The following is a 24,716-nucleotide window of genomic DNA, read 5'->3' as shown; positions in this document are numbered from 1 at the left end:
ATTTGGAAAAGGGGAGGAGGGAGGTAAGAAAAATACAAATATATTAGCAGAGTATTAATATGGCAATTAAAGAATGAAACTTTTCTCATTTCCTAAAAGTTACTGTCAAGAATTTTATAAAATATCAAACTTGGCAAGAAGTATGGTCTTTATTAAGAGTTCTAAACAACAATAATGAGTATAACTATGCTGGATGCTGACTATCTGGACCATCATTATGAAGAGTTATAACAGGTCCCACAGTTTTGGCTATACATATATGCAGATGTACAGTGTACATCACAGGGCTCAATGTGTCCCGAACTCTTGCCACATGAAAAGTCCTTTTGCGATCTTGCTATCAGGTTAACTTTTCGTTATTTTAAAATAAAGGTGGAGCCCTGGTAGTTGTGGCTTAGTGGATTGAGTGCTGGCCTGCAAACCAAAAGGTTGCAGGTTTGATTCCCAGTCAGGGCACATGCCTGGGTTGTGGGTCAGGTCCCCGGGGGGGGTGCAGGAGAGGCAATCACACACTGATGTTTCTCTCCCTCCTTTCTCCTTCCTGTCCCCTCTCTCTAAAAATAAATAAATAAATAAAATCTTTAAAAAAATAAATAAAGGTAAAGTGAAACTCATGAAGCTGCATGACTTACTTCCTGGGCATTATGAAATTGCTGCTTTCCACAGACCAGCTATTGAATCAAAAAAAACAAAGGAGCCTTCTTAGCCTAGGCTTCTTCATTGCTGCTGTGTTTTGCCTTGAATTCTATCACGCAACATATTATCTGAAAGAAAAATATGTGCTGTCCCTTCCTACTCCATAAGGATGGACTATGAAACTGAAGTGGTAAGCATGCTGCCAAATCCAGAAAGGCTATGCTGCCCTGGCCAGGTCGCTTAGTTGGTTGGAGTGTCATCCCATACACCAAAAGGTTCTATTTCCAGTCAGAGCACATGCCTAGGTTGCAGGTTTAGTCCCCAGTAGGGGTGTGTAGGGGAGGTAACCAACTGATGTTTCTTTCTCACATTGATGTTTCTCGTTATCTTTCTCTCTCCCTCCTCTCTTTCTAAAAACGTAACAAAACAAAACAAACAAAAAAACATATCCTCAGGTGAGGATAAAAAAAGAGAAAGAAAGAAATACTATGACAAAGAATTTGGGATTTATGCAGAAACAAAGGGAAACTATGATAGAACTGTAAATGGTAAAATAGACTAATGGGTAAAAAAGCCCAAGATGAATCTTTGGTAACACCACTGTACATAATAAACATGCTTAGAATGAGGTGTCACAAAGGAGAGCAAGAAAGAAAACAGAAGAGATTAATTTCATTTAAATATCTATTAAGTGTAAGTTAAGGCACCAGTGATAGAAAGACAAATATATATCAATAGCAAACACGTGCATTATATGCAGGTACTATGCTAGATGCTTTACAAAGATTAACTCATGCCATCTTTACAGCAGTTCAGGAAGAAGATTCTATTACTATCACTCATTTTTGAAGCATAAGGAAACAGAGGCATGGTTACTATGACTTGCCCAAGGTCACATACATAGTTAAAAGTGGGCCAGAATTTGATACTTCTGGTCAAGATGGCAGCACAGGTAAACACAGCTCGTCTCCTCTCACAACTACATCAAAATTACATAACCACCACTGAGAACCATTAGATATCAACTTGAATGGAAGTCTGATAACTACAGGATTAAATAAACCACATCCACCCAGACTGGTAGGAGGGGCAGAGACACGAACAGGTTGGTCCCACATGCATGTGTGCAGGATAAAAATCTGGGAGGCATATCTGGTGAGCCAGGAGTCCCAAGCCCCCAAGCCCAGAGTTCTAGTAAAAGAACTCTAGTAAAAGAACTCTGGCTGCAACTGCTGGCTACAAAACCCAGCAGGGATTGAGTCATTGGAAGAAGCTGTGGAATCCCAAGCAGTTCCTCTTAAAGAACCCATGCATTGACTTGCTCAGACTCCCTCCCTCTGAGCTCCAGCGCCAGGATAGCAGCTTGAAAGGCACCATTTCCACACAAGGAGGTACTGAAGTGTCTGGCATCGAGGCAAGAACTTGTGGACAGCTTTCTCACAGACAGAAAGGCAGAGAGGCCATTATCCCTTTTCTGAACCCTCCCCCAGAGCCACAGAGCTGGAAGGCAGACGCCATGTCTGAGACTCTATCAACCTGGCTAACACTGTTTGTCCCATGCCAAAGATCCCCTGAGAGTCCATACCACCCAACTTAGGGACCCACCCAAGCTGTTAACAGTGATTTTTCTACGTGAATGGCTGGTCTTGGCTCATGCTTCACAACACCCTAAATCCTCTCAAACAAGCAACAGCTGTTTTCAGTGAGCCTCCAGGCCCCATACCTCTTGCTAAGTGGCCTCAGGCCCTCCACTACCCGCAGCCAGTGTAGATGCATAGCTTGGCTTTGCCTAGAAATCTCTAAGCCCAGCACAAGGAGCAGCCATCTCCGCTTGCTTTATAGCTCAGTAGGGTAGCTCCAGGCAGAATACAGAGGGGGCTGACCTTGGCCTCTGCCACCTAGGAAACTCCAGAGCTGCACACCCAGCTACACACCACACTGGAGTACCACCAACTGGACAGCTACACACCACACTGGAGTATCACCAACCTGCCCTTGCATAAATGATTCTCCAAGGAGGGTGGAGGTTGGTGGTCAGTAGTCACAGCCAGCCCTTGCAGCTGACTGGCATGGGTAAATCCCTCTTATTGACCTGCCAAAAGCAATATAGGCTCAATGACAAGAGGAGGGTGTACTCAGCCCACACAAATGGCACACCTCGAGTATTCAGCTTGGGTGAATGGGGAGGCTGTGCCACTGGACCCTACAGGACACCTACTACATAGGGAACACTACCAAGATAAGGAGTAACAGCAGTTCTACCTAATACATAGAAACAAACACAAGAAGAGTATGAAGAGACATGAAGATACATGGCCCAAATGAAAAAACAGATAAAAGCTCCAGATAAAGAGCTAAACAAAATGTAGATAAGCAATCTATCAGATGCAGAGTTCAAAACACTGGTTATAAGGATGCTCAAGGAACTTAGTGAGGACCTCAAAAGGATAAAAAAGACCCAGTCAGAAATGAAGGATACACTGATTGAAATAAAGAACAATTTACAGGGAAACAACAGTAGAGTGGATGAAGCCAAGAATCAAATCAATGATTTGGAACATAATGAAACAAAAAACAACTAATCAGAACAACAAAAAGAAAAAAACAAACAAATGAGGATAGTGTAAACAGCCAGTGTGACGACTTCAAGCATTCCAACATCTGTATTATAGGGGTGCTAGAAAAAGAGAAAGAGCAAGGAATTGGAAATCTATTTGAAAAAATAATAAAAGAAAACTTCTCTAATTTGGTGAAGGAAATAGACATGCAAGTCCAAGAAGCAAAGAGAGTCCCAAAGAAGATGGACTGAAAGAGGCCCACTGCAAGACACATAATTAAAATGCCAAAGTTTAAGCAAATAGAATCTCAAAACAGCAAGAGAAAAGCAGCTAGTTTCCTACAGGAGAGTTCCTATAAAACTGTCAGCTGATTTCTCAAAAGAAACTTTGCAGGCCAAAGGGATTGTCAAGAAATATTCAAAGTCATGAAAAGCAGGGACCAATACCCAAGATTGCTTTACCCAGCAAAGCTATCATTTAGAACGAAGGGCAGATAAAGAGCTTCCCAGACAAGAGAAAACTAAAGGAGTTCATCATCACCAAACCATTATTATATGAAATGATAAAGGGACTCATTTAAGAAAAAGATGACCAAAAGTATAAACAATAAAATGGCAATAAATACATATCTATCGACAATGGAATTTAAAAACACAAACTAAGCAAAGAACAGAGACAGAATCATGGATACAGAGAACATTGTGATGGGTGCCAGGTGGGAGGGGGCAAAGGGGAATGGGTGAGGAGATGAGGGGATTAAGAAGTACAAATAGGCAGTTACAGAACAGCCATGGGGATGTAAAGTACAGTATAGGAAATGTAGTGGCCAAAGAACCTATACACATGATGCATGGACATAAATAATGGTGTGAGGATTGCCTGAGGGAGTGGGGGGCCATGGGTGAAAGAGGGTAAAGGGGAAAAAACTGGGACAACTGCAATAGCATAATCAATAAAATACAATTTTAAAAAGTGAGCCAGAATTTGAATTTAGTGCTAGAGTCTCTCCTTAGCCATTATGCTATACTACTTTACCATGGTAACATATGATTCCTCTTACACATAAATAGTGGGAACAAGAGAAACTAATGTGGCAGCATCCAAAGGAAAAAAAAAGATAAACAGGCAAGTTCTGAAGAAAAATTGTGACAAGGACAGTCAGTTGTCACTAGATTTAATGAGTAGGTGATCATTCTCCTCTTTCTCTGCTTTGTATTTTCCCATAGAACTTGTCACCATTTAGCATACCATGTGTTTTCTTGATTATCTGCTCATTGTGTTTCACTTTCACTAAAATATATTGGATGAAGACAGGGACCTTGTTTTATTCACTGCTGTATCCCCAGCATTTAAAATAGTATCTATTGAGTGTATAGCCTGGCATATACTCAACAAATATTTTTGAATGATTGATTATAAAGTGCTGCAATATATCTAAATAGCATTGCTGTTAAATTAAAAAATAACAATTCTAAAGATTTGACCTTCATAGTTAATAATTTTTTTCATATAGAAGCTAAGTTATTTGTACTGCATATCATTAAATAGTAGAGAAGACATGTAGAGTAAATATTTCATGTACATTTAAAGACTATCAGATATTGCAGAATAGCAACTGAACACTTGCATATATTATACTGCATTACTGGTATAGTATGTGATGATGATACTGATGGTGGCAACAGCAGCAAATTCTTCCTGAGTGCTACATGCACTGCTGAATGCTTTATGTGTGCTAACTCATAATCCTCACAACAATCCCATTGTGTCAGTACCATCATTACCCCAACCTGAGAGATGAAGAAAGAGAGGTTGAGTCACCTGTAATAAGCACACGTAGCTAGTAAGTGAAGGATAATGACAGGGACACCTTTAAATGTTAATTTCATTTACCTTCACAATTATCCTTATTCATCTACTCTTCTGACAAAAATTTATAAGCTTACCATAAAAATCAAAATCTAAGGCAGAAAGCTTAATTACTCTAGGTTACAAAATCTAGCTGGTGATAGAAATAAGGCTTTTATGGAGCTTTTTAAAAGATTTTATTTATTTATTTTTAGAGAAGGGGAGGGAGAGAGGGAGAGAAGCATCAATGTGTGGGTGCCTCTATTGCACCCCCTACTGGGGACCTGTCCCACAACCAAAGCATGGGCCCTGACTGGGAATCAAACTGGCAGCCCTTTAGTTCCTAGGCTGGCACTCAATACCCTGAGCCACATCAGCCAGGGTGACTTTTATAGATTTCTTGATAATAAATCAATTAGTGGCCAGAATTGAAAAAAATACTTACTGCTAGTGTAGATGATTTTTGCTAGGGTCATTTCCAGTACAGCCCCACGGCTTCCTTCAGCAATCATGTGCAACTTTAGATATTTTAAAAAAGGGAAAAAAGTAAATCTGCATATAATGCCTATATAAAACATGCATGTATTTGTATGAAATAAAGTAATCTTTACTTTATAACTCTTAAGCATTTTGGATATAAGAACTAGAGCATATATACATTATTTCACTGATATTTTAAATTACTGAGGTTTGGGGACAACATCTTGACACGTCTGGGATTTGTACATGCTATTATAAAATTGAATACACACATACTATAGATTCACTCTTCATGAAACACTTGACACAAAATTGAATTTAAGATTATTAAACATGAGAAGTTTTCATCTGTACCATCTATATATTAAATAAATTATTCTAATAGAGGTACTAAGCAGATCCATATAATAATAACTGTTAGTATAATAAAAATGTTGTTAAGTTATAAAGGTAGAAACCCACCTCATCTACAACAACCAGACCCAGACTGTTAATCCTTCCAGTTTCAATCAAGGAGTTGATCAGACCATGTCCTTTTTCAATAGTGGCAATGTATAGTGATTTCTTTTCCCTTCTTTTAATTGGAGGAAATTTTCCTTTGCTTCCGGCGTATTCTTCAACAAAGAAACCGAGTTCTATACCAAAGTGTGACAAAGCTGAAATCTAGAATATTAGTTAAAATAAACAAACAAAACAGATAAATAAGAACTTTAATTATTAAACACTCACTGGGATTAAAAAATCTAAAATATTGTGTTTAATATCAATCAATAGGAACAGGTTCACAGGTAAGACATAAACATCTAAGAAATGTCACAGTCAGTGCTTGCTTAGGCAGCACATACACTAAAACTGGACTGCTGCAGACAAGATTAGCATGGCTTCTGCGAAAGGATGACATGTAAATCTGTGAAGCATCCCATATTTAAAAAAAAGAAACATCATGATTAATGTGATCTTTGCAAAATGAACACAACTGTTAAACTGCTTAATTAATGAGAAAAATTTCAACTGTCTTTTCTGATTAAAAAAATCATAACTCATTTATTTTAATAAAATAATTGAAAGCAAACTAAATATCAATAGAACATTTATAATAGAGCCTAATCCATCCACCAGTTCAGATCAGAAAAGATTTTCAGTTAAGTACTCCATACTGCTTTTAACACATTCTAAAAATATTAATTCTCCATCATTATTAGAAATACCTCTTTTTAGTCAATAGTTACATTTATGCTAGTTTTTATATCTTACTGTCAAAATATCTTAATAACATTAACAAATACTACTTATTTTTTAAAAATCACCTTTTCTTGGACAATTGCCACATATGGTAGGATCATTAAAACATCTTTCCGCCGGCAAAGCAGTTCTTGTAGCATTAAAATCTCAGCCACAAGGGTTTTTCCACCACTTGTTGGCAAGGAATATATTAAATTTTTTCTTTCTTGCACAGAACTCAGTGTTAAGCAAGTATGTTGCCATTCTGTGGGGGAGGGGGGGAGAAAGCATTATTTTCCCCTAAAAGTCTCAATCTTAGAAAGTTTTCTAAGGAAAAATCAAATGCCACCTCGTGTAGCAATCTCCTCATAATGATAAATGTAATTATATATCAACGTTATGTCAAAATGAAGAACAATCTAACAGCAGACAGACAGGAGGGGAAAGGGACAGTGAGGAGAAGGGTTTTCAGGAGCTACTATAAAGGACACATGGACAAAACCAAGGGGGAGGAGCATCAAGGTGGGTTTGACTGGGCTCAGGAGGAGTAGTGGTGGGGAGAAAATGCAGACAACTATAATTGAACAATAATAAAGTAATAAAAAGGAAAAGGAAAAGAAAAGAAAATACCCAAAGTGTTATGTGCACTGCCAGTGAGAGTCTGATTCTAATTCAGGCCTGGTCAGTGGGATGGCCAACCAACTCTCCTACCCACTAGCAGCAAACTTAGGTCTAAAATCCCAGCAGGTCAGTGCCTGCAGGGGCGATAGGTATCATCTGGAACATCAGAGGAGCTACAGGATAGTACCTGATCTGTGTGAATTCTAAGGCTTTCCTCTTATGTTGTACAAGGAAACTGTAAGCTTCCCTTTCTCGTTCAACCAAACACCATCTTAGAGAACCAGGGGAGAAGAAGAAAAAGTATGAAGTTTGTGCAAACTACAAAGGACTAACTTAGCTCTTGTGGGGAGCTGAACTTTGAAAGGCCTGAATATCATTTTAAACTGACAGCTTAATCCTTAAAAGATTATTAATAGGGACATATAGGATTTCCACAATTTAGCAAGGTGGGATTCATGAAAACCATCACATCAGATTCAAGACGTGTTGTGATAACTAGTATAACTCTTACACTTTGTAGGATAATTTGACAAACATGGATGTCATCAGATGTCTTCAAATTGCGTACCAGTATTTTGTTACTAGAAAAATGGGAAACTATGTTTCAACACATTTCACTGTAGAGAAACACAAATAATACATGAAAAGATGCTTGTTACCTAGTGGATTAGCAAAATAAATAAAAACCAAATAACTATCCCCCACCCTGAAAAAGGCCCATTAATATAAAGTCTAGCTAACAAAAGTGGAGACAGAGGCATTCTTGTGTGTGGTTTATGAAAGCATATACTGCTACAATCTTTTTGGAAAGCAATTTCGCAGTTACCAAAATAAAATTGCACATGCCTTAATGTGTCTCAGTTGGTTGGGTGTTGTCCCACAAAGCCAAGGGTCACACATTTCCAGTCTAGTCAGGGCAAGCGCCTGACTTACAGGTTCAGCACCCCATCAAGGGACCTATGAGTGGCAACGTATTGAGGTTTCTTGCATTAATGTTTCTCTCTGTCTTTCTCCCTCGTTTCCCCTCTCTCTAAAAATAAATAAAAAATTACACCGGCAGGAAAATCTCAGATATTTCTCACAGCAACATTTTTACTGGTATGTCCCCTAGAGCAAGGGGCATAAAGGAAAGAATAAACAAATGGGATCTCATCAAAATAAAAACCTTCTGCATGGCTAAAGAAAACAGTATTAAAATAGCCCTGGCTGGTGTAGCTCAGTGGATTGAGCGCGGGCCTGCGAACCACACAATCACGGTTCAATTCCCAGTCAGGGCACATGGCTGGGTTGCAGGCCAGTTCCCAGCAGGGGACTCATGAGAGGCAACCATACATTGATATTTCTCTCCTTCTCTCCTTCCCTTCCCCTCTAAAGATAAATAAATAAAATCTTAAAAAAAAACCAAAACAGTATTAAAATAAAGAGATCCAACTGTATGGGAAAACATCTTTAACAATGGTACCTCAGACAAGGGTTTAACCTCCAAAATGTACAAAGAATTTACACGACTCCACTCTAAGAAGACAAGCAACCCAATTAAAAAATGGGCAAAAGACTTGAACAGACACTTCTCCAAGGAGGACATACAGAGAACCCAGAGACACGTGAAAAGATGCTCAATATCGCTAGCTATCAGAGAGATGCAAATTAAAACCACAATGAGATACCACTTTATACTGGTGAGAATGGCTATCATAAACAAAGCAACAAACAATAAATGTTGGAGAGGCTGTGGAGAAAAGAGAATCCTAGTTCACTGTTAGTGGGATTGCAGACTGGTATAACCACTTTGGAAAGCAGTATGGAATTTTCTAAGAAAACTAAAAATGAATATGCTTTTTGACCCAGCAATTCCACTGCTAGGAGTATATCCTAAGAACCCTGAAACACCAATGCAAAAGAACCTATGCACCCCAATGTTCATAGCAGCACAATTTACAATAGCCAAGAGTTGGAAGCAACCTAGGTGCCCATCAGTATATGAGTGCATCCAAAAACTATGGTACCTTTACACAATGGAACTCTATGCAGCAAAAAGAAAGGAGCTCCTACCCTTTGCAACAGCATGGATGGAACTGGAAAGCATTACGCTGAGTGAAATAGCAAAGGAACCTAAACAACAAAACAAACAAGCAAGCAAAATATAACCAAAGACACTGAAATAGAAAACAGGCTGACAGTGACCAGAGGGGAGAAGGGAGGGAATTTCAGGGGAAAAGGGGAAGGGTTTACAGGAACTAGTATAAAGGACACATGGATAAAAACTAAGGGGGGTGGAAATGGGAGGGAGATGGGGAGCACGGGGTGGGGGGGTGGGCTTGGATGGGAGTAAAAGACAGAAAACTGTACTTGAACAATAATTAAATAAAAAATTATAAAAGGAAAAAAATAAACAAACCATTTCTTCTCAGAAAAAAAACCCCTGCACATTGTCTTTAATCTAGTAGTATTACTAATATTTCTAGAACTCTATACTCATAGAAATAAAGGACTATATAAAGATTATGTACAGAATGTGCACCATGGCATTGTTTATATATAACAAAAAGCCATCGGGGGATAAGAGTTGAATTAATTTTTGCACACTCATATGATGTAATTTCTTTGCAGCTTGATACTGGGGGAATAGATTCATTTCTATATGCTCAATATACAGGTAAGTGAAAAAAAGCAGTTTATAAATGTGTTGGATAGTATCATACTAGTAATGTACAGATATTATTAAACAATACATGAATAGAAAAATGGACTTTAATATGTTGTTTTCCCCCCAAATTAAAGAAATGGTTGACAGGATATATTACAAAGGTATTAAACATAATTATATATAAATGGCAGTTACAGGTGACTTATTGTCCATTTTTCATGGTTCTTGAATATTTCCAATGACTATGTACTGTTTTTTGAATATTTCAGAAAAAGATTGAAAGATTTTCAAAATTCCTTAAACACTTAAATATTAAAAAGTACTTCAGATTGGTATCACCCATTAGTTATCAAACTGCAGATGTTTGTGTGGAAATATAACTTGACCACATCTACATTTTATACAACTCAGATTTAAAATATAAAATGGCCAAAATAACAAATATTAGGGGTATTATTTATCTTCAAACATTAAAAAAGTAAATTACTGTATAATGTGCACTTTTTTGCCGAAATTTTTGAGGGAAAAATAAGGGCGTGAATTATACATGGGTAGTACTAATTCTGTATGCTTTCAATTCTTTTATTTATGCATATGCATTAACAATGTAATTCTAGAAATAACAATATCTGTATGCAAAAAAACCCCCTGGAATATAATAATCAGTATTGTTTCTAAATATAAATAAATAAATAAATAAATACTTGAATTAAAAAATGAAATAATTTTTTCCCTGAAAGTTTAGGCCAAAAATGTAAGTGCATGTTACACATGGCAAAATATGGTAACTTAGTTCTTATTTATATAAAACACACTAAGCATGTAATCCTACAATAAAAAGCCACCACACTATAAGGGTGGGCAAAAGTAGGTTTGAGTATGGGACTAGTTCTGAGTACACAGAGATTCTTGCATTATTAATTAGTATATCATTTATTTGTATTACAACTATAAACCTACTTTTGCCCAATCCTGTATAAAGTTGAGGTTCTCTAGTTCAGGGGTTCTCAAACTTCTGGCTCAGCAGAATGTGCTGGAGGGCTTGTTAAAGCAGTTTGCCAGTTACACTCCCAGAGGTTCTGATTCAATAGGTCTCGGATGGGGCCTGAGAATGCACATTTCAACAAGTTTCCAGGTGATGTTGATGCTGCGGTCCAAGAACTACACTTTGAGAACCACTGCTTTAGCACATATACTTATGTTTCAAAGTGGTCACATCATTAAGCTAAATTTACAAGAGATTTAAAAAGTTACTTACCAAAGTTGATACTTCAAAGCTACTAATTACTATAGCCATTACCAAAATCTAATTTGGCATGTCCTTGACACAGAATTTGAAAAACAACTATTACTAATTTTATTACCGTCAGCATACCTTTGTAATAGATCAGAAACTAAGGCTCAGTGTGTTAAACTTGTGTTTAACTGACAGGGCCAGAATTCCTAAGCAGGTGGACAACCCCCAGCAGTTGAGAAACATAAAAAGATGAATTAGATAGAGCCCTGTGTTAGGGTGCTCGTTCTGGTAGAAGATGCAGAGTAAACAAAGAACAAGGTGCTAGAAGAGCAAAGAGAAAAAAGGGTAACATCTCCAAGAGCAATACACACCATTAGCTCTTAAACTACAAACCTCACAATTTAGAATTTATTAGACTCTTGTAGAGTCTTACATTAGACTTGTCTTAAGTAGTCCTACTTCTCCAACCTAATTGTTTTCTCTCTGAGCTGAGAACCCATGTTTTCATATGGTTCTTAAGATACTAACATAAGCTTCAGAAATTCTTATCAAGTGACTGGTTGATAGGCTGATCTTCCAGAATGGCAGAAATTGTACCCTCTGTGTCCAAAATGATGCATATTTGAAATATAGGCAAGAATCCAGGATTTTGAAAAAACATTACACAATAGTTACTAACATTCTTTGCACTTAAGTGTTAACTTCAGCTGTCTGAAAGGTGTATAGCTTTAATCAGTGGTATTACTAATAATGACTTCGTTCAGTCAAAATGTCTCAGTAATTACAGAAATTTCAAGAACTAAGTTTTGGTAGCGAAGACATAGGCAGTCAGTAAACACCATCTAACATAACTGAACAGCTAAGCAATCAGAGAAAGAACCAGGAGTGGAATGACAAGAAATACGGAAGTGTTTCAAAAAGTCTGGTCAATTGTGTCATGTAAGCTACTGAGCAGTCAGGAGAGATAAGAATAAGGTATTAAGTGGTTTAGACACCCTAGTTCAGGGATGTCAAACTCACTTTCACCAGGGGCCACACTAGCCTCGTGGTTGCCTTCAAAGGGCTGAATGTAATTTCAAGTCATTGATAGTTAGGGAGTAGTTACATTTATATAGTCCTAAAATTATTTCCCTTTAAAGGCAACCATGAGGCTGATGTGGCCCCCTGATGAAAATGAGTTTGACACCCCTGCCCTAGTCATTTTATCTTAAGCACACAAAACCCAGAGTTGGAGTGGGTTGGGAATTATTTGAGGTGAGAATAAGGAGATAGCAAGGATAACAGGTTTGAGAATTGAGACCACAAAGGGAAGGAAAGTTCAGGATAGGAACAGGTTGAGAGAGGACTGAAGCTTTGTTTTTAGGATGTGATACATGACCATGGAAGGATCTGTTTTCTATTGATTTGCACTAATACTATGGTAATGGTGGCAAAATCTTTTTCATTTCAGCAAAAAGCATTACCATATAATTTTTCAATTCCCCTGAACTGAACATAAAGGTCTCTCACTTTGCTGGGTAATGAATAAAAAGGACCAAGATCATCTGAATACAACTCAATTGTTTTCTTAGCAACATTGATTTCTTCAGATAGGAGGTTCTCTTTGAGCTGCTTAGTCCTCGAAAATATTGGTGTTTGGGCCTTTGCATTTCCAGTCATGGTACTTTTTAGAAGATCTTTAAGGCTTTTTCTCCTATTCACATCTGAACTAGTTCTGACTTTAGAAGAGGATTCATCAATTTGCTGGGGTTGCTCTATGCCATTATGGGGCAATTCCTCATTCACAGTCTTGTGAGAGGATGGGTTCCAATCCCTCTCTTTAGTAGACTGATCACCCAAATCATTTGAAGAGTTCTTCAAATTTTCAAAGTATAAAACCTGTGAAGAAGGCAATTCATACAAAAGATCAGCTCCAGGTTCAACTGAGACATCTTTGTGCCCACTCTGGTTCTTTGCGTGCTCATGTGTTTTTAATTCAATAAAGCTGCCTACAGTAGTAATGCTGAGATTGTTATGTTTGATGCTTTCTGAACAAAGATCTGTAGAGGCAAGGTCTGCATCGTGTTTCCTATTTTCAGAAAGTTGCATATATTTTTGTTCCAGGTCATCAACTTGAGCTAAGAAAGAATTTTCAGCAAAGCTATCATAGTCACCAAACATGTCCTCTTCACTCTCATGATTCTAGAAAGAAAACAAAAAAAATTTATAATCAATTCTTGCTTCATTAAGAATAAAAGTTTCAAGCCCTGGCTGATGTAGCTCAGTGGATTGAGCGTGGGCCTGCGAACCAGAGGATCGAGGCTCGATTCCCAGTCTGGGCACATGCCTGAGTTGCAGGCCGGTTCCTTGCAGGCCAACTACCAGCAGGGGATGCACAAAAGGCAACCATACATTGATGTTTCTCTCCCTCTCTCCTTCCCTTCTAAATATAAATAAATAAATAAAATCTTTAAAAAAAGAATAAAAGTTTCAGCCTAGGGCTATACCAGGTTTTTAACTAAATGGTCACATATGAATCACAGATCTAAATGTAAATTATCATATGAAATAGGTATTATCACCCCCACTTTACAGATGAAGAAACGGAGAGCTGGAGAGGGTAAGTGATTTGCGTAAACTGCACTCCTGAAGTATAATGATGCTGGGATCCTAATTCTTAAGTCAATGCCAAATCCTTCAAGAGGTAGGTAGCAAGACTGGTAGACATCTATGGGGATGTTATCTCACCAGAAGTTCCTATACTGCACTAACTCTCTCCTCCCAGGCTCCGATCTACAGAGTGGCCTGTAACAAAACCATGCTTGTACTACTGGACAATCTCTAAGGGGATTGTCCCTAGAAATTTGGAATCAAGAGGGAGAGTCTGTATATTGACTTAAGGTCGTCTACTAAATAGAAGAGTTGTAAACTCAAAGGTAGCAATACAGTGCAGTGATTAAAAACAGGATTTGGAGTCAGAAAAGTAGTTTAACCTCTCAGAGCCTGATTTCTGCAGTAAAATCTGGTTAATGTAACTAGCTTAAAGTACCTAGCACATAATTGGTCTGCAATACGTGGGAGATTTTATTGGTAAAGCAGAAGCAAAGGAGACTTCGAAGTCCAACTTTGCGTCAGTCATGCCACTTATGTCTTAGGGATCTAAGTTTCATATATATATAATATATATATATATATATATATATATAAAACAGGGATAACAAGGCAATGCCTCACAAGTGAGAATTAACAGGGTTAACAAAACTGAGCAATTGTTTGCACCTGAGAAGGAAGCTGTCAAAATTTTGGAGTTTCAAGTTTCATGCCTTCTATACCTGGTCTCCCATTCCTTTTTCCCTGGGTATGAGTAGTAGGAGAGCTGGGTTTGTATCACTGCCCCAAAGGTGGGAAATGGGATGAGAAACTCGGGGTAATGTGAGAGCCAGTGGGTCTGTACCTCGACCGGTTGCACGCCCACAGTTTTCCTTCGCAGGCTCCCAGCCACCATCTCCTCCTCCTTCTCCTCCTCAACGCCGGGACTGAGCTCCGTAGCGGTGGGCACGGCAAAAAGGATCTCTAGGCTAGGACGGTTCCTTTTGCGTACTGACACCCGCCGGCGGATGCGGGAACCATCTTCATCCATGGCAGGGGCTCTGCCCGAACGACGTTCCGTGCCCCGGCAGCCAAACCAGTGGAGGGGGTAGTTGAGGACAGGGCAACGGCAGCAACAGCGACTAAGGTCACTACCTTCTCCATCCACCTTGGAGAGAGACAAAAGGATTGCTCTCGGGCCGGAAGCGGAGGAACAGACGGAGCAGCGCGCCTTCTGGTCGTCCAATCGTAAGTGTCGCGGGCTTTCGGCGCGCTGAGAATGGGAACGTAAAGGGGTTGCGCAAACGCATTGAAAACTCTTTTTTCGAATCCCGGGCGTCTACTGGCGGAACCTTTGACGGGAGTCCTCTAGCCTGCTGGGGAAGGGCACCGGAAAGGACTTGTGAGGACGGTTTAGAAAGAGGAAAGGAAGAGGAGGACGTGGGAACCATGGTGTCTGTGGTTGCTGTTTGCAGTGGTCTAGGGAGGAAAAAATTGACGCACTTCTTAACAGCCTCTGTCAGCCTCCCAAATCCCGAAACTCACGCCGGTAAGTCCCCATATCCTGTGTTCGGTGTAGCACTGTAGCCGTTGCCTTAGCGCGAATTAGGTCGGTGGAGTCGCCACCGTTAGCTAAGCGACGCTGGTTTCCAGACTATGTAAGTCTCTCCAAGATAGGTGGGGATATGTAGTAGCCCTTGACTAGTACTTTAAAGTTTAAGGGGCGTGAGGTGTTTCCGTGCTGGAGAGTAATGGAGTTATTATTAAAAAGAGGCAGGAACTTGCCCAAGATCTCCGGGTAAGCTTGGTAGGGAAGGGACTTTTCCAGCAGCAGCAAATTCCAGATGACAGAGGCCCCAAATCAGGGCGAAATTGTGACATAGGCCATCGAATTTGTCATTTCTGCACTTTTATCTTCTGTGTGCTTCTCTATCAATAACTACTCTCTGGAGGGTCGGTTACTCATTTTCTTTTTGGTATGACAGTGCGTTTCTCTTGCTTTCTCCCTAAGTATTTCATGAAAAGTCTATTTCTAACCATGGAGTGAAGGAAAATAAATATTGGAAGAGAACACATGAGAGATTGTATGTGTGGGGAAATGGTGTATGTTCCCTTTTTTCCAAAGCTCTGGAAAGCACATCCATATTGCCTTCCTCTGCCTCAAATCTAAAGGTTTTTATCCAAATACTGTGTGTGTAATGAATATAAAACCTGTCTTTTATATTCCGGTATCTTTAATTTTATGTCCCTTGATTCATTTTACCTCCGTAAAAACAATTTATTTGTTACTCAAGTAACAAAAAGAATTAGTTTGTTGCTGTTTTTGTTTAATTGCAGTGGTATGGAGAAGTTGTTCACAGTATCAACAGGTAACCAGCAATGAGGACCTGGTAAGAATTTTTTTCTTCCTTTTTATAAAACATTTGCAGATATGACCAAATTCTTATATTTTAGCTATTTGAAGATTTCAACTAGGGGACAAAACAATTAATGAGTCGGAGTTTGAAAGTTACAGTTCATTGCTGAGAAGTCACTTGAGTTTTGAAGAGAATTCTTAGATTCCTAGCAAGAAGCATGGCTTCTGTAATACCACATTTTTCTTCCTAGATCTTAAATTTAAGGATATGTGCTTTGGGAAATAAAACAGGTTGTAGTGGAGGGGTGGGTGGTGAAAATCCAACAAAGGCATTGTACAAAAGCTTACTTACAGATTGGATCTCTTCCCCATATCAAATTCAATTTTATTTTTGCTCCATTCATCACTTTTGGGGGAAGGGTATCTTAATAAATGAGGGATCAAAATGAAAGCTTCATACCTGTACATGTAGATGTAGTTTTATGGATTTTAAGTACTAGGAACTGGATTTGGGCCTTACTACTTGCCAAGATATTTCGACACTAATCAGACCATACAAAGCACTTAGTACAGTGTAAGGAAGGATTATAGTTGGTCAGTACACATGAGCTGAATATAAATTGGTTTAAGAAAGTATGAGGATTTGAAAAAAAATAACTAGTCTTTTGAGCTTCTGTCTTGGTTATTCAATTCACACCATACTTCAAGGGAGGAAAGGAATTACTAGAACTTCTTTTTAGGTTATAAACCCCACCGAGACACTAATGAAAGCTATGGGCTCTTTCAGAAAAAGGCATACAGTCCCACTCATTTGAAATTTTACCTATAACTACAGGGGTTCAAAGATTTCAAAGCTGTTTCTAGATTAAGAATCTCTAGACTGGAGATGCCAATACTCATTGTAGGGGGGAAGCATTGTGATAGATAGAGACAGTGGTAAAGAAAAGGAAGAACCTAATGCTGACACAAACTTATAAAGAAGTCTGGGAGCCATAAAATTATAATCAGTGGGCCTTATTATATTAAGCCATGGGTTCACTGTCTTTTTTTTTTAAAGATTTTATTCATTTATTTTTAGAGATGGGGGAGAGGAGGGAGAAAGAGAGGGAGAAAAACATCCATGAGTGAGAGGTACATCAATCGGTTGCCTCTCACACGGCCCCAACTAGGAACCTGGCCCGCACCCAGAAATGTGTCCTGAGAGTCAACTGGTGACCTTTTAATTCCTAGGTGGGCACTCAATCCACTGAGCCATAACCCCCAGAGCTCATTATTTTTTAAAAAAAGTATTTATTTATCTTTAGAGGAGAAGGGAAGGAGAGAGGAAGAGAAACATCAATGTATGGTTGCTTCTCGTGCATCCCCTGCTGGGAACTGGCCTGCAACCTAGGCATGCGCCCAGACTGGGAATCGAACCTTGATCGTCTGGTTCGCAGGCCCGCGCTCAACCCACTGAGCTACACCAGCCAGGGGCAGCTCATTATTTTTTTGTAACAAAAGTAATAATAAAACATCTGATAGAGGAATATGGGGATGGATTTGGGAATTAATACTAACTTAACCATTGCATATGGAATGTTTTGCTATAAGATCTTTCAAATTTAAATCTAAGTTAAGAATTTTTAGCACTGACCTGGTAGCTCAGTTGGTTAGAATATCATGCCAACATACCAGGGTTGTAGGTTTGATCTCCATAAGGGCACATACAAGCAACCAATGAATGTATCAGTGAGTGGAACATCAAATTGATGTGTTTCTCTCTCTCAAACTCAATTTTTAAAAAAGAATTTTTAGTTACCTACAACCTGGACGAACATTTGAGGAGAGAATCAGTGCAGATTTGATTTTTTTTTCTCCCTTGAACCCTTTTTTTCCTCCAAAGATTGTATTTTATCCTAGAACCTCCATGACTTGATTCCTCCTTAGCCAAACCAAAACAAGATAACTTGGACAAAACTTGGACAAGCAGTGAAATCTTTATAATGGTGAATCCTTTTCAGAAGTACTTGTTTTTTCTTTTGCAAGCCAAATTGTTGTATTTATTCCTTTTCATAGTAAGAAAGACAGAACTAATCCTTTGGATAGATTTAAATGTGGTAGCCTTAAGGTTTAGGGGTTTTTTTATATATATTCAAGTTTCACACATTAAACTTTTGTTACCAGATTTTTTTCCTTTATCCTAGCCCGTTCCAATGGAAAATCCTTATAAGGAGCCTCTTAAAAAATGTATCTTGTGTGGAAAACGTGTAGATTATAAGAATGTACAGGTGAGATCTGGTTTTACTTCACTATACTTCATTCTAGGATTTTGCTTCTTTATTAGTCTTAATTAAAGAGAATCAGGTCAGTTTTATAACAGACTTTGTGCAGGGGCAGCTGTTTTAGCAACATTGTAATTGCAAATCTGGTTATATTTCTACATATAAGGCATCTCTATTTTATTCTAATAATACCTCACTATGGCATGTGGAGGTGAGTAGTTGGGAGAAAGCTCCTCTGGTGAAGTTGATTACTGTACCTCACTGACATCACTGCTTCAAATACAATTTTATCTGTTCTACAGCTCTCAGCAAGTTAAGTGGCAAATCTGGGGTAGAGAATGATGGTGGAGTTAAGTATACTGACAACAGAATAAAGTGATAGCTGACTTAAAGGCAGAAAAGCCAAGACATTTAAAAAAGCAGCATATTAGGAGGATTATGCATAGTGCCAAGAACACTGCCTGGATCCTGAGAAATGCTAAAGAATTTATATTAATGAAATGTAATTACAGCAAATTACCTGATATACCTATACCTCTTAAGTACCTCACTGTAATTCGGTATTATGTGACAGCCTATCGTGATAGATGAAATGTTTAGTACTTTGTTGTAAGCAGCAGTATATTAGAAAAGTGTCTCTAAAAAGAGTCAAGAAAAGTTTTATCACTGAAAGAATATGTTCGTTAATCTGTTGTACAGACTTTTGAACAGACTGGGTAAGATATTAACTTTAATAATTATATTAGTTATTTTGAAAGATGACCTATTAATAGGATGAGCATAGTTCAATATTTTTCATATGACATTTGACTGGAATTAATAAACTTTCTATAACTTGAAGTTGACATGAGCTATGCTTTTTGAAATGTGTACAGTCAAGGCTGAGTAACACATGTATTAATGTAAATTTGTTTTCCTCTCCAAATGAAACTCCAACAGCTTTTATCTCAGTTTATTTCTCCATTTACTGGATGCATTCATGGAAGGCACATAACAGGTATTTTGTTTTGTCTTACAGTTAACTTAAATAATTTTATTTAAGAAAACTGGCAAGTTAGTGTTCTATCCAGTTCTATAACTTTGATTTATAGATTGGTTCTTTCGTTTCAGCAGTGATACGAGGATAACTTATAAATTTCCTGAAATCTAGCCATCTCTTTTTGCTCAGTGTCTTCCAAGAAATGTAGAAAGATTTGTTCCAAGGAAACAAGGCAGATGCTATTTTCCTCTTCAGAGGCAACCAGTGTTCAGTGTCTCATACATCCTTCCAGATAATTTATTGCATAAGGAAGCAATGACAGAGATATTTCCTGATTTTATATAAATGAGACATATCACACATACTACTCCATGCCTTGCTTTGTAAACTTAGAGAGCTTTTCAAATCAGTACAAAGGGGCCTTAGTCTTTTTAATAGCTGTATAATATGTCATTGTAGAGATATTCCCTAATGTCTTTTATCACTTCTTTATTGATGGGCATCCAGGTGTTTTTCAGTTTTTCTCATTTAGAAACAAGGTGTGTAAACTATTTTTGTATATACAGAGTGCTGTAATTGAGAGAGTATGAAAAGGGGCTCTGAAGTGGACTCAAGTTTGAGGAATATGTATTCAGAATTTTGATAGGTGTTGCCATATTGTTCCCCATAGGGCTCACAGAAGTATTCCCCACTCAGCATAGACTGGTCAGTACCTGTGCCCTTGCTTTTCTTCACTAGGGTGACTTTTTAGTTTTGTGTGATGTAATTGGTGAAAAATTATTTCTTGGCATAGATTTTGTGTTCTACTTATTTAATGACTTCCTTGAGTATTATCAAATTTATGAAAGCCATCCTTACTGTTAATAAAAATATTCTCTTTAATTTTTAGTATCTGCTAGGTGTTATAACCCTCATTCTTTTTCAGAGTTTTCCTGGCTGTTCTTGCTTGTTTATTATTATGTATAAAGTTGAGAATTGGCATTTACACTTTTGACAGGGGCAGGGGGGGGGAGCCAATCTTTTCTTTGAAATCACATTAAATGTATAGATAACCCTAAGGAGAGTTGGGGGAAAAAAGGCAAATTTTCAAATAGTGCTATAAATCACTATTAGAAAGCTTACTATTTAAGAAAGCATCTTAGTCCAAAAGGGTATTATTTTACATGCCTTCTTATCACAGGTAACTATGAACTGACAATGTGTAGAAAACCTGGGCTTAAAAAGTTGTGTTGGTATTTTGGTGTATACTATAATTACTCCTAAAGACTATTTATAAACACGGGCCTATTTCCCATAGGCTAGGCTACATTGGATCTGCCACTTATTTTTGCAAGTAGCTCAGTTTACATGGCACCCATAGCTGGCTCCTTTGTGCAATAAAAGAATAGAGAAGTTATGATAGAGACTGTATTGCACGCAAAGCTAAAAATATTTATTATCTGGCTCTTTACAGGTTTCCCAACCCTTCCTTTACTTAGACAATTGTTATACATTTTGAATATTGGCATTTTTATATGAATAAGAAAGCATTTTATTTTATAGGTCTTTGTGGGAAGAAACAAAAAGAAATCACAAAAGCAATTAAGAGAGCTCAAATAATGGGTAAGAGCATCTGGAAAAGTGACTTGAGCTAATCAAAATTTTGCCTGTTTTCTTTAGTAAAGAACTTTAATTATCTTTTTACAGGGTTTATGCCAGTTACATACAAGGATCCTGTGTACCTCAAAGATCCTAAAGTTTGTAACATCAAATATCGGGAGTAAATTGTATAAAGTTATCAATAAACTTATTTTAAAATAAATTGTTGACTCAAACTGTAAGATTTAATAACCTTTAGAAAATTAGTACGCTAAAGTAAGTCTTATCCAACTGTAGTCTCTAGCTCTTAATGCGAAATCTTACAAGGAAAAAGTGTTTTAGGAGTAAAGAGGTACTTCCTATCCACTCAAATGAATCTTCATAAATAAAACCAGGTTATTTGAAGTGTTAATACTGGTTACATTTACATACACATGAATAAAAAGATTGGTACTGTAGCACTGTCACTTATATCTGGTCTACAAATAGCCTATAAAATAATAGACTGCTAATGTGGTGGACCCTGGCCAGCAGAGTCCACCTGTTGTGGCATATGGTGAGAATGAATGCACAGGCGACAACAATCCTGTGGAGAAAAAGTGAATGGCATGGCTACTCTCTCAAGGGGAGAGTGCCTATGGGTGCCTCGGCCACTCCCTCAAGAGGGGAGCACCTTGACCCTTGCATAGACAGGCTTTTATTGTTTTCCTGGGGTCTTACATAAGAAAAAGATTTATTATCTATTACATAGAATATTATTGTCTACATTTTAGGTACAGTCAAGAAAATGAAAATAACATGCAGAGGGGAATGGTGATAAGCGGATTAACTCTGTCCTTGGGAGAATTCATACAGGCTTTGGAAATTACCTTTAAGATAGACAACACACATTTGTTTTAGACCAGGTTGATGGAGTTTTAGCAAGAGCAAGCCATAACAATCTATGCATTTTCTAGGTCCCATTCCCACAGGAAAACTCAGTTTGAAGGTCTGGCTCCTGCCCACCATTTCACTTAGGTTTTCCATACAGAGCTGAGTCATATTTGCCAGGCCAAAACAAACCAGTCCCCTACGTGTTGATAATGGGATGTTAAATGTGGAAGGGATGACTTGTATTGGAATTTTACTTTAGGTACAGGTTCTGTCTTGTAAGTGGGATTTTAGGGATTTGGGTACAGGAAAGTTGAATGCTTATATAATGTACAATTCCAACGTGACAGGGTTTGGACCTTAAATTGTTCAGGGAGATTTTGTAACTAGCAAATACAGATATATGTCTAGCACAGTACATCTTCCCTTTGTAAAGATGTTACATTAGTTAGATAGTGGTGCTGTCACAGGACCTAACATTTTTTCCTGAACTAGTCTGTCCTTAAACTGGTAGAGTCCTTTAAATAAACTGATCTAAAGGCAATCTATTATGTCATTGCCAAAAGATTGAGAAAAACTGGAGTCCTTCCTGTATGGACTCTTCCCCCTTTTCATTAAATACCCTAAATGTTGGATCATCAAACTCAATTGTGGAAGTTCAGCTGTGTAATGATCTGAGCAAGCTCCTTTCATCGAAAGTGTAGTATTGCTTTCTTCAAAGGAGATGTATTGTGCAACAGTATAAGCTAAATGCTTTTGTACCTCTGGCATTTTAGCCAGTTTAACTTTACACGGAGACACATTTAGACTTCGTCTGAGTAAATATGTAGGATTGTTGAAAAATCTCAAGCTAAAGAAGACATGTGCATGTATGTTGCCTATCTATTGCCTCTAACATTCCTAATCTAGCCCATGTGCCCAGTTTTGTTCATTTGTTAGTTACATTTAGTCATTATGTTTTATATGCTCTGGTGATGTTTGCTGTTACTTTTTAATAGGGTTCACACTGACGACCTATTTCCCCTCCTGCCCTCCACCAGCATCAAACTGCTGCTTATGTAACCAGACAGTCCCAGAAGAAATTCATTGTAAAATTGTCCCTGATATTACATGGGCTTCAATAAGCACCCCATGGTAACTAATGCATGCTAACATAGATAAAAGATGATAATTTTTTATAGTAGCTACAAATTTGCTCTATTTGGAAGAAACAGATGGAAAAGCAGTAGTCAGTGTGTTCAGCATTTCATCCAGTGAGTGCAAAGTGAAGGCTTCATGTTAAGATTCTCACAATTATGAAAAAAAGAAATACACAAAAACACAAAGAGCTCTTATGTAAGCTCCACTTAACCAACTCATTAGATTAAACTGGGTTAAACTACATTAAACATTATCCCTAAAACTCAAGCCCATGACTTTCCTACGTGTTGAGTTTGCACTGCCAAGCAGCAGCTATTTTGTTCCCATATTTGTATTTGTTATTGTATTGATGAAAATGAGCATTGAAAAGTAAGCTACTGTTGCAATAAAAACTAAATTAAATGCTTTGGAAGGACAATAAAAATAGCTTTAAAAATAGTTGTCAAATTAGGTGTAGTTAGGACAACTGAGTAATATGGGAAATGAGAGGCTGCTGTGAAATGTAAAAAACACAAAAGCATTTTGTACTTCACTTTACAGAATCCACACTATTTGTGCTGCATTATAGTCACGGCATAATTAGAACTGCCAGATTTCACAAGTAAAACTACTTACTTGGGACATATTCACGTAAACAATAACTTTTAACTACAAGTTATGTCCCTAGCATTGTATAGTCCAGAATTTTATCTGACAACCCTAGTCATAATTATTTATAAGTTGGAATCGCAATGACTTAGAAAAAATAAAAGAAGTATTCATATTAACTTTACCAATTCTAAAGATTGCTGTACAAGTTTAAAAGACATCTATCTAGACTTTCCTTCAACAGTTTAGTAAAAGGGACAAAAAAGGTTTTGGTTTTAAAAGTCCTTTATAAAATAAATGCACTAGAAATTTATGTATGAGTGCAAACAGCTGTACATAGAACAATAGAAATATTTGGCTTTACCCTTCAGCCAATCAAAATCTTTTGGCATAAAAGGATCAGAATGTAGGAGACTGTGGATAGTCATCAGAATCCTTCATTTTCTCAATCTCATCTGTGTCTGGGCTGCTTGTGGATGCTTTTTCTTGGTTACTACTATCAGTATCTGTTTTAGATGGTTTGTTTTCTATCTCTAATAGCCGTGACTTCTTGAATTGCCATCTGTCATCTGTATCTAAAGCTTTGCGCTTCGTCATTTGCTGTGCACTACTAGCTGGACTAGCTTCAGGAATGTCGGTGTATTTTACCATTAGGGTCAGGCTGTCTACCACACTGAGTTGGTGGTTGGTATTACAGCTACTTTCCAAAATATGTCTATTTTTCAAGGAGATAACACATGAATGAAGAAATTCACAATCTGGAAAAAATGTCCGTAAAGCTTGACAAAGAAAAATGTTCTCCTGAGGGTCTTTTTGGACATTCTTCTCTCCTAAACAAAATAAAATAACAGTTCAACATACAGTATTTCTACAAAGCTTTTACAATTATGTATTTGCTAGTAAAGTTGAGTCAAAAACAGTTAATTTTGTCAAATTCTCTAACCTGAGAAAAATAATTTGCATAATCCCAAATTATAATTTATATGCCATAATATTCTGAGAATATTATAATTTCTTTAATAACAACAGAGTACACCTATAATGTTCCTTGTTCAGTGGGATTTAAGAGTATATAAAATAATTACTTTTAGTCTTAAGGTGGACAAGTTCATCAGTGCAGTTTGCTCA

The 24,716-nt window shown here is 37.7% G+C and overlaps 3 protein-coding genes and 1 non-coding gene across 8 annotated transcripts in view; 2 read left to right on the top strand and 2 right to left on the bottom strand.

Moving 5' to 3' along the window:
* Window positions 1-15,103, bottom strand: part of HELQ (helicase, POLQ like) — a 54,426-nt gene extending 39,323 nt beyond the window's left edge. For 2 of the 3 annotated variants that reach the window (XM_037035596.1, XM_037035597.1), the window contains exons 1-5: window positions 14,682-15,103; window positions 12,712-13,429; window positions 6,830-7,008; window positions 5,985-6,185; window positions 5,488-5,560 (exon numbers count right to left, since the gene is read on the bottom strand). In XM_037035596.1, the coding sequence (XP_036891491.1) occupies window positions 5,488-5,560; window positions 5,985-6,185; window positions 6,830-7,008; window positions 12,712-13,429; window positions 14,682-14,867 (1,357 nt within the window). In that variant the 5' untranslated portion in view covers window positions 14,868-15,103. Of the gene's footprint in view, window positions 1-5,487; window positions 5,561-5,984; window positions 6,186-6,829; window positions 7,009-10,971; window positions 12,322-12,711; window positions 13,430-14,681 lie in introns of those variants that run through there. The other variant, XM_037035598.1, reaches the window with a different exon arrangement.
* LOC118979570 (U6 spliceosomal RNA) lies at window positions 6,345-6,451 on the top strand. The gene has a single exon (XR_005064942.1). It is a non-coding gene; the product is annotated as a U6 spliceosomal RNA (small nuclear RNA).
* A 60-nt stretch (window positions 15,104-15,163) lies between the features above and the next one.
* On the top strand, window positions 15,164-21,213 carry MRPS18C (mitochondrial ribosomal protein S18C). 2 transcript variants are annotated; one of them, XM_037035599.1, is made up of 6 exons: window positions 15,164-15,365; window positions 16,154-16,206; window positions 18,356-18,439; window positions 19,373-19,430; window positions 20,955-21,014; window positions 21,099-21,213. In XM_037035599.1, the coding sequence occupies exons 1-6, from the start codon at window positions 15,266-15,268 to the stop codon at window positions 21,173-21,175; spliced, it is 432 nt and encodes a 143-aa protein (XP_036891494.1). In that variant the 5' UTR covers window positions 15,164-15,265; the 3' UTR covers window positions 21,176-21,213. The 2 variants fall into 2 exon arrangements, with proteins under 2 accessions (XP_036891494.1, XP_036891495.1); XM_037035600.1 differs by lacking the exon at window positions 19,373-19,430 and having other exon boundaries at window positions 21,099-21,191.
* A 2,042-nt stretch (window positions 21,214-23,255) lies between these two features.
* ABRAXAS1 (abraxas 1, BRCA1 A complex subunit) overlaps window positions 23,256-24,716 on the bottom strand; it is a 28,062-nt gene continuing 26,601 nt past the window's right edge. For both annotated transcript variants that reach the window (XM_037035627.1, XM_037035629.1), the window contains one exon: window positions 23,256-24,418. In XM_037035627.1, the coding sequence (XP_036891522.1) occupies window positions 23,988-24,418 (431 nt within the window). In that variant the 3' untranslated portion in view covers window positions 23,256-23,987. The remainder of the gene's footprint in view (window positions 24,419-24,716) is intronic.

Source organism: Sturnira hondurensis, unplaced genomic scaffold (genome assembly GCF_014824575.4).
Source record: "Sturnira hondurensis isolate 20B ecotype Veracruz unplaced genomic scaffold, ASM1482457v3 Scaffold0022542, whole genome shotgun sequence".
Taxonomy (NCBI): Eukaryota; Metazoa; Chordata; class Mammalia; order Chiroptera; family Phyllostomidae; genus Sturnira; species Sturnira hondurensis.
This window is presented reverse-complemented; position numbering and strand designations above follow the sequence as displayed.